The 9,831-nt window shown below is 47.7% G+C and overlaps 1 protein-coding gene across 1 annotated transcript in view; it reads left to right on the forward strand.

Moving 5' to 3' along the window:
• Nucleotides 1-1,998: 1,998 nt before the first annotated feature.
• The window catches only part of LOC102845520 (protein cornichon homolog 3-like), a 252,274-nt gene continuing 244,441 nt past the window's right edge, over nt 1,999-9,831 (forward strand). The window contains exon 1 of the mRNA XM_006898051.1: nt 1,999-2,079. Coding sequence (XP_006898113.1) covers nt 1,999-2,079 — 81 coding nt within the window. The remainder of the gene's footprint in view (nt 2,080-9,831) is intronic.

Genomic DNA, 9,831 nt, shown 5'->3' on the forward strand with positions numbered 1-9,831 from the left:
GGGGCCAGTTCTTGGAGAAGGACATCATGCTGGGAACCGGGAGAGGGTCAGCAAAAGAGAGGAAGATCCCCCCCAGATGGATTGATACAGTGACTGCAGCATTGGGCTCTGACTGCTGCACTGGGCTCGAGTGTCAGAGAGTTTGAGGACAGCACAGGACACCACAACACCCACTGGATGTTCACAGAGCTGCTCAGCAGTTTTACTCCATCAGCCACTTTGCAAGAGAAAGCTGCGAAGTTTCCCCCCATTGAAGATTTAAACGCTCATTGCCAAGTTGGAAATAGCTCACAGCTCATCCTCCGGGCCCTGTGCGGGAGCTCTGGTTGCCTAGGGTAAGAAGTTGTGCTGCTATTACAAAGGCACGTGGTTCAAAGCCACCAGCTACTTCGAGGGAGAAAGATGAGCAGTCTCCTCCTGTAGGATTTACTGCCTCTGAAAACCGCTGGAGGCTGAGCTATGCTAATGAAAACCCGTTGAATTATGGGTTTGTTCCAACTCAACGGTACACAACAACAAATCGCAAAGTAGGACACTGCTGATCTTTCTCTCCTGGAAACACTAGACAGGCATGGCCTGTGGGTTAGCGGCGCGACTCCCCTAGGACCAGGCGGCCAGAGCTCAGGAAGGGAACCTGTCCCACCCCACAGAAGGCAGCCAGGTCATCCTGCCAGAGGCTTTCAGGGACCTTTTGGTTAGCATCCATCCTACCGCTTAACCGCGGCGACACCAGCCTTATACGGCTAGTTTGGGGAAAAAATCCAACTCAGCTGTCTTGGTGTGCAAGGGCTAGTCCAAGATCCCTACCTTCTGCTCCCACAGGTCGAATGGAGAGAACCTGGATGAGCAATGCCAGCAGTTCCGCATGGCCACACTATACCCTTCCACAGCTCCCCGCCAGCTGCAGACGTTCGTGTTTAAAGAGTCCCTGTGGGTTCGCCCTGCGCCCCACCTCATGCGCCCCTCCGCGGGCTCCCAGGCTTCGCTGCCGCCTTTGTTCGCAAGTTTCGTTGGCGACACGGGCGCGCCTGGCAGCATCAGCGGCAGCAGCGGCCCCAGCGCCAGCACCAGCACAGCCCCCGCGCCGCAGTCTCCGCCTGCCGAGGAGGCGCGGGGAGGGAGCGTGCTCGGCGGAGCGGAGCCCAGGGCGCGGCGCCGGCGTCCGAGGGAGGGAGGGTATCCCGGGACGCGTCTCTCCGCTTGGCGCCGCGCTCAGAGGCGGCAGCAGCAGCAGGTGGAGCGAGCTCCGCTGCGAGCGCGCGTGGCCTGGGCGCGGCTGACGACGCGGGTGCACGGCTGACCCCCAGTCCCCGCTCCGCTTCGCTCCCAGGGTTCAGGGAACTTAGACACTCGAGCCCGGAGGGCCAGCGGCCGCGGCGGAGCTGGGACCAGTCTGCCTGGGGGCGCACAGCCGTGCTGGGAGGCGCACCTGGGGCACAGGACTCAGGGTAGGAGCGCTCCCCTTCTCCTCCTCGCAATCTGGAATACCTGCTTTCCCGGGAGAGAGCCGCTGCCGCCTCTGGGAGGGATTCCAGAGAGGCTCAGAGTCTGCCCGGACACCTAGCCGGACTCTTTTTGCGTACTGGTGGCGCGAGAGGTCCCGAGGGGCGCGCACGCCTGGCCTCCTGGCTTGGGGCAGAAAGCGAAGGACTCTTCCTTGGGACCCCACTTTGTTTTCATTCTCGAGAGGTGTACGGCAACGGGAGCGTTTCTTTGGTATTCTCACACCCTTCACCCAGCTTGCCACGAAGACTAGAACAGCACTCGACAGGTCTTTCTTTCCACAGGGCTAGCTCTCCAGGTCGCTGAAGTCTTCGGGAATCTGGATCATCTGCGCAAAGCGTGGACTCTGCTTGACGTGCCAATGGCCTTGAGCGGAGCGCGCTTGCTTGACTCTCTCCTGCATCCCTCTGAGAGAGCACAGGCCTAGAGGGGGCCTTGAACTTATCCAGATTTCTTGGCATTAGGGCCGAAGGGGTGCTGAGAAGGCTGTCAACTATGGCCTTCACTTTCGCTGCTTTCTGCTACATGCTCTCGCTGGTGCTGTGCGCGGCGCTCATCTTCTTCGCCATCTGGCACGTGAGTAACCCGCAGCGGTTTCTAACTCTTTTTTTTTTCTCTTTTGCTCCACGCGAGCCCATCTCTACCACCTCCACCAGTTTCTCTCAAATGTCACCCCATTTGCTGGTTTTCTCTAGTGTGGGCACACCCAGAGGCTGACTGGGGCGCGCTCCCAGCTGCTGACACCCTTTTGCAGGATAAAGTTCCCGGGTCTGGAGGGTGTAGGTATCTTATATGCCTTTGGTGTCCTGGTGGGGGCCGTGGATGGCACTGGCCCTGGGGCGGGACATCTTGCCCAGGGCCACATGGGGCAGCCCCCAGCTGGTATAATGGCTACAATACCTTACCACCCTGAGTGTTTCCCGCCTCCTCCTCCCGCCTTGCGGGAACCTACTTCAAAGCGCAGCCATAGGGCCCGGCAATTAGTCAAGTAACTATAACAACTAAACATTTAAAATGTCAGCATCTGTGGCGGGTTGCATTTCTACCAAAGTGGAAATGGCTGGAGCATCTTGTAAGAGGAAGTAGGGAGAGAGTTGGCAGGGAGGAGAGGGGGAGGCACTCCAGAGGTGACTAGGGTCAGACTGGAAGGCGGCAGAAAGGAGGATAAAGCAGAGGAAGGGAGGTGGGAGGACAAGCGGAATGAACATGATTTGGGGAAAAGAAGCCAAAGAGAGGACTTGAGAGTGAAAATGGTTTCCTCTTTGCCCTCTAAGAATCTTGGCACCCTCCCGGCATCGGAACCATCCAACCTAAAAGACACCCTCCCAGTGGCAGACTTGTGCCCACCCTCATTCCTTCACAGCTATAGCTTTCCTGCCATCCCTCAGGGGTACTTGATGGCAAAATTTAGCCCAGGACAAGGGCAGCAATGGTTTCCAACTCTGCAGGCCTGGGACAGGGCAAGGCATGTGGTGTGGAAGGAGGGCAGAGAAGGCTCACAAGAGGAGATAACTTTCCATAAAGATGTTGGGTGAGAGCAGCAACCCCTGGGGTCTTTAACTTTCAGTCCTCACCTACAGAAGGTTATTAGGAAGGTCAAGTGAAAGGAGCACCTCAGTGCATAGTCACCCCTAGTAAGTGCAGGTGTGAGGGAAGGGCCCTGAGGTGGGGGAATGTCTCCAGGCCCTGTTGGATAACCCAGTAAGAAAGGTAGAAAGGCAAGCATGAGTTGCTTAGTGGCTAAGTTGTTGTGTTGGAACTGACCCTCCAGTAGGTTTTCAGAGGCAGTGAATTGCACCAGAAGAGATTGCCTGTCATTCCCTCTCAGAGCAACTGGTAGATCTGAACCGTATGACTTTATGATTGCTATGTAGCTTCTTACCACTAAGCCACCAGAGATCCCTATTTAGTAGTCTACGATATACAATTTCACATTTTGAAATCACATCAAAGATTCTATTTCTAGTTGTGGCTATTATCTGTCCACCTCCCAAGCCCACATCACCTTCTACTCCAAGCCCAGGCTCTTTTCCAATGCATGGGTCCTGGCCGGGTCTGGAGTACCCAGGAAGCTAGGTACACATAGCTCTCTTGTGCTCTCTAATTTGTGCTGAGCGCTTTCCCACATGGCCCCTGTAATCCGCCTCCGCCTGGAGGTACCAGTAAGCTTTGGAGCCTTCCAGAATGCACGTGCGGACTGGTGAAGGAGACCCAGATGAAGACCTCAGAAGACTGCAGGCGGGGTTTTGTACAAGTGGTTTCTAGAGGGTTTATCTTAAAATAGAACCAAGCAGTGAAGGAGTTCAGCTGGAGCAGTTCCTGCTACAAGGCTTTTCTGACAGGGAGAAGAAAATTCAGGAGGAAAAGAAAAAATTCTTCTGATTGTTGTGCTAGTTCTGACTGTTGTGCTGGTTAGTCTATTGCTAGTGGCCATCTGAGTGAGATGATTCTGACTCCTGGTGACCCATGTGTAAAGAGTAGACCTTCACTACACAGTTGTCACGGTAGTGACCTCTCAGAGGCACATTGTTCGGTCTCCTACACTGCCTTCCCCCCGCCCCGGGGAAAGTTTGAACCACCAACCTTACAGCTAGTTGTCCTAACTGTACTGGTCAGGGACTGCTCTAACCCTGTAGCACTTCCTACACTTTATTCCTCATCCCAGCAGTGGGGAAATGGACTTGGATGACCTTGGAGCATCCCTCTGTTTCCAGGACTGTATAAACCCATGCTTTGCCTGAAGAACGTGAGTAGAGGAGGGACAGATTTGAATGAGAACTTTCACGGCTGAGCAGAAGCCAGGGAGTTAGATAGGAGTAAAGGGGTTTTCCCCACATTCTTCCTCTGTCCTGAAATGTTGGGCTTAGTTTTTAGGGGAGAGTTGAGAACTCACAGTTGATTTGAGCCATTAAGGGAAAGCACACTTTTGCATCATTTATATAGCAAAAAGCATGCCAAGCACCACAGAAAACCTATGTCATTGTGCTTTAAAAGGGAGCTGTGGTGGCTTAGTGTAAGAGATTGAACCACCAACCCCAAGGTACACAGTTTGAATCCACCAGCTGCTTGCTCTGTGGGAGAAAGGCAGTTTCTGAGGGTGCAGTTTCCTGCCTCTGAAAATCCTCTGGAGTGTCAGCTATAGGGTGGTTCCACTGACAAACACCCAGGAGCCACAATTGTGTTTTCTAAAGGTTCTCTTGGCCTCACTAGATTTGATTTGGGGTGGTGTTTGCATTCTGAAAGAATACTTACTCTCTTCTTCTTCTATCTGTGCTTGTATTGACTAGAAGGACAAGCACTAGAGAGCTACAGGAAAGTCCCTGGACTTGGAGTTCTCTGAACGAGCCTGTGGGACAGAGCAGGTAACCACTGGGAAGGCTATTCGCCCTCTCAGGGAAAGCAAGAAAGACTTCAAGAGAGGCTAATTAAGTGAGTGGTTGTGCAGCTGGCTGACAAATAGTCATGTAAAAAAAACTCAGACTTTTTGATGAGTCTTTGTGGAGCTCTGTACTCCATCCCCCAGTCTCACCCCTTATCTCCAGGTCCCTTGATGGGTGTAAATCCCAAGACCACATCTAGTCTTGCTCAGATTCCTAACAAGGACAAAATTGCAGTTTCTGGTAATAAAGGCATCGCCAAACAGAGTGCTGAAATTATCCAACAGTGTCAGTAATATCACATGCGAACGAGATCCTGGTGAAAATTATCCAGAGAGTGCTAGAACAGCACATCAACAGATAACTGCCAATGTGCAGGGTGTGTTTAGAAGAGGTCATTGTTGTACTAGGGATCTTATAGCTAATGTTAGATGGATCTTGGCTGAAAGTAGAGAATATCAGACGAATGTCTGTGTTTCGTTGACTATGTAAAGATATTTAACAGTGCAGATCACAACAAACTGGCTGACTGAGAAGGATGGGAATCCCAGAACACTTGACTGTGCTTATGTGAAACTTATACTTGGACCAAGAGGCTATTGTCAGAATAGAGTAAGGAAATACTGTATGGTTCAAAATCAGGAAAGGTGTACACCTGGGATGCATCCTATTTCTATACCTTTTCAATCTAGATGTGGAACAGATCATCCAGGAGGCTGGGCTCTATGAGGAGGAATGTGGCAGAACACTCATCAACAACCTGTGTTATGCAGATGACACAACCTTGCTTGCCCAAACTGAGAGGGCCTGAGGCATTTGCTGGAGAAGGTCAAGGACTGCAGCCTTCAATAATGGATTGAAGCTCAACATCAAAAAAACAAAGATTCTCACCACTGGGCCTATTGGCAGCATCATGATGGATGGTGAAGAGACTGCGATTGTAAACAGCTTCAGTTTGCTTGGCTCTACAATCAACACTATTGGTGTCAACAGCCATAAAACCAAAATACAAATTGCACTGGGAAAATCTGCTGTCTAGGACCTGTCCAGAGTGCTGAAGAGCAATGATGTCAGTCTGGAGAGTAAGGTGTGCCTGAATCAGGCCGTGGTCTTCAGAGTTATGAGCCATGCATCAGAAAGCTGGGCAGTAACTAAGAATGATAGAAGGAGAATTTATGCCTTTGAACTGTGGTGCTGGAAAAGAGTATTGAATATACCATGGATTGTTAGGAGACTAAACAGGTTCATCGTAGAGAGGGTGAGACAAGGATGCTCCTTGGAGGCAATGATTCTGATGGTGTATCTGACATACTTTGGGCATGTTGAAAGGAGGGACCAGTACTTTTAGAGGGACATCTTGCTTGGGAGGGTGGAGGGACAGCGCAGGCGAGGAATACCCTGGATAAGATGGACTGACTCAGTGACTGGGGTAATGAGGGTAAATGTGGCAGAGACAATGAGGTTGGCTCAAGATAGAGCAGGGTTCAGAGCTATGAGTCACAAGTGACTCTAAGGCACATAACAACATTTTCTGTGACCTCCAGTTACAGTAACAGTTTTCCCAGTCTTGTCACATACCATCAAGTCGGAACCAACCTGGAGCTAACCCTTCAGTGGGTTTTCAGAGACAGTTATGTGCACTGGAGGAGATTGCCCATTCTTTTCCCACAGAGCAGCGTGGTGGATTTGAACTGTGTGTCATTGGGATTGCAGCTCAGCTTCTCATCACTTGGCCACGAGAGTTTCCCAGTCTTGTTGTTGTTATGTTCCATCAAGTTGCTGGCATCTCATAGTGACCCTATGTACAACAGCTTAGAAGCCCTTAGAAGCCTACTCTATCTTGGGCCAATTTCATTGTCTCTGATACACCTGCCCCCACTGCCCTAGTCACTGAGACAATCCATCTCATCCGTGGTATTCCTCTCTTGTGCTGTCCCTCCACCCTTCCAAGCACGATGTCCTTCTCCAAGGACTGGTCCCTCCTGGCAGCATGCCCCAAATATGTCAGACAGAGCTTCAAAATCCTTGTGTCCAGGGAGAAACTTGGTTTATCACACGGCAGAACAGACCTATTTGCTCTCTTAGCAGTCCATGGTATACTCAATATTCTTCTCCAGCACCACAATTCAAAGGCATTGATTCTTCTTCTGTCATACTTAGTCATTATTCAGCTCTCTGATGCATAGGAAGTAATTGAGAAGACCGTGGCCTGGGTGAGATGCACCTTAGTCTCTAGACTGACATTATTGATCTTCAGTACTCTGGAGATCCCTGAAAGCAGATTTCCCCAATGCAATTTATCTTGATTTTCTGGTTACCAGTACTAAGAATGTTAATTGTGGAAACAAGCAAGTGGAAACTGTTAACAATCTTAGTCTTGTTTTATTTCTTACTCTCTTCTTTCTCCCTCAGTGTAAGTCAAGCAACCCAAAACTCTGCCACACTGACTTCATTCCTGAATGACATCTGGAATATACTGATTTCAGTGTATGTGTATGTGTGTGTACCCATGTGTGTGCTACGCTGGTAATTATTTCAGCTAAAGTCTAGATCTAGTCTTGTAGTTGTTAGGTGCTGTCAAGTTGACAATGTGAAAACCAGATGTGAACACTGTTCTATCCTGCACCATCGTCATACATCCTAACACATTAGAGCCATTTTGGCAGTCACCATTTCTGTCCACCTGGGTGAGGGTCTTCCTCTCCTTCATGGACTCTCTACCCTTGCAAACATCATGTCTCTTCAAGGAATAGCCCCTCCTAGCAACATTCCCAAAGTATGTGAGGTGAGGCCTCATCATTTTTGCCTCCAAAGAGCACTCCGGTTGTATCCTCTCCAAGACATAATTGTTTATTTTTTTGGCCGTCTGTGGGATGTTCTCTACTCTTCTTCAACATCACAGTTCAAAGGTGTCAAATCTTCTTCTGTCATCTCTATTCATTGTCCAGTTTTCAGATTCATAGCAAGTGATTGGAAAGACCTTAGTCTGAATCAGACACATCTTAGTCCTCAAATTGACATCATTACTCCTCAGTAATTTGGAGAGGTCCCTAACTGTAGACTTTCCCATTGTAATTCGTCTCCTGATTTTCTGACTGCTGGTACCAACGATATTAATTGTGGATCGAAGGTAGAGGAAGTTATTGACAGTTGCAATCTTCTCTCCATCCATCATGACACTTGCCTATTGGTCCAGTGGTCAGAATCTTTGTTTTCTTGACATTGAGATGCAATCCATATTGAAGGCTACATTCCTATTCTTGTACAATGAGTGTTTCAAGTCCTCCTTATTTTCAGCAAGCAAGGTTGTATTATCTGCATAACACAGGTTATTGATGAGTGTCCTTCTGATCCTGATGCCACATTCCTCTTCACAGAGTTCAGTCTCCTGAATAATTTGCTCAGCATACAGATTGAATAGGTATGTAGAGAGAATACACCCTTGATGGTTCCCTTCTTAATTCTAAACCGTATAGTGTTCCATTGCTCTGTTCACAAAACAAGTTCCTGATCCTGGTGTAGATGTCACATGAGCACAATTTAGTGCTCTGGAGACTCCTCTTCTTTTCAGTGTCAGCCACAACTTGTCAAATGCCTTTGTATCATCGATAAAGCATAAATAGACATTCTTTTGATATTTTTTTTACTTTCAGCCAGGATCCATCTGACATTAGCAGTGATATTCTTTGTGCCACAACCTCTTCTAAATCCTACTTGAACTGGCATTTCCCTATCTCTGTACTATTACAGCTATTTTTGAATGATCCCTAGCAGTATTTTGCTTGCATGTGATACTAATATTCTTCTATAGTTCCCACATTCAGTTGGATCACCTGTCTTGGAAATGGGAACAAATATGGACTTCTTCCAATCTGTTGACCAAACAGCTGTCCTCCTCATTTCCTGGCATAGACTAGTGAGTGCATCCAAGGCTGCATCTGTTGATTGAAACAAGTCAATTGATATCCCATCGATACCTGGGGCCTTATTTTTTGCCAATGCCTTCAATGCAGCTTCCGCTTCTTCCTTCATTACCATTGGTTCCTGTTGCTGTAGTACTTCCTGAAACTTTTAATTGTTAATCAGTTCTTTTTGATACAGTGACTCTGTGTATTCCCTCTGTCTTCTCTTGATGCTTTCTTGGTCATTCAATATATTGTTCATAGAATCTTTCAATATTGTGACTTAAGGTTTAAATTTATTTTTTAATTCTCTCAGCTTAAGAAATTCAGAATGAGTTCTTCCCTTTTTATTCTCCAATACCAGCTCTCTGAATATTTCATTATAATACTTTGCTTTGTCCTCCCTTACTGCCCTTTGACATCTTCTGTCCAGCTCTTTTATTTTGGCATGTTTTCCCTTTGGTTTGGCTTCTTAACACTCTGGTGTACTTTTTGGAGTCTCTTCTGACATCCATTTCCATTTTTTTCTTTCTCCTCTGTTTTTCTAATGATATTTTTCTTTTTTCATGGATGATATACTTGATGCCATCCCACAACTCATCTGGTTTCTATCATTGGTGTTCAATGCCTCAAACTTATTCTTCAAATGATCTTGAAATTCAGATGGAATAGATCCAAGATCAGGTCTTGGTTCTTGTAGACATATTTTCATTTTCTTTGGCCTGAGTTTGAACTTGCACAAGAATAATTGATGATCTGACACACAGTCCACCTCTGGCCTAGTTATGACTGCCTGTGTTGTGGTTCTCCAGCAATTTCTTCCACAGATGTAGTCAGTCTGATTCCTGTGCAGTGCATTAGGTGAAATCCATGTGTAAAGTTGCCATTCTGTCTTTAAAAATGGTATTTGCAATGAATAAATCATTGTAAACACAAAATTCAGTCATTCTATTTCCAGCCTCATTTCTATCACCAAGCCCATATTTTCCAAGTACTATTTCTTCTGTACTGTTTTCTTTTTTCTATAATTATATTTTATTAATTTTCAT

Source organism: Elephantulus edwardii, unplaced genomic scaffold, assembly GCF_000299155.1.
Source record: "Elephantulus edwardii isolate Elephantulus edwardi_28Jun2011 unplaced genomic scaffold, EleEdw1.0 scaffold00218, whole genome shotgun sequence".
NCBI classification, from domain to species: Eukaryota; Metazoa; Chordata; class Mammalia; order Macroscelidea; family Macroscelididae; genus Elephantulus; species Elephantulus edwardii.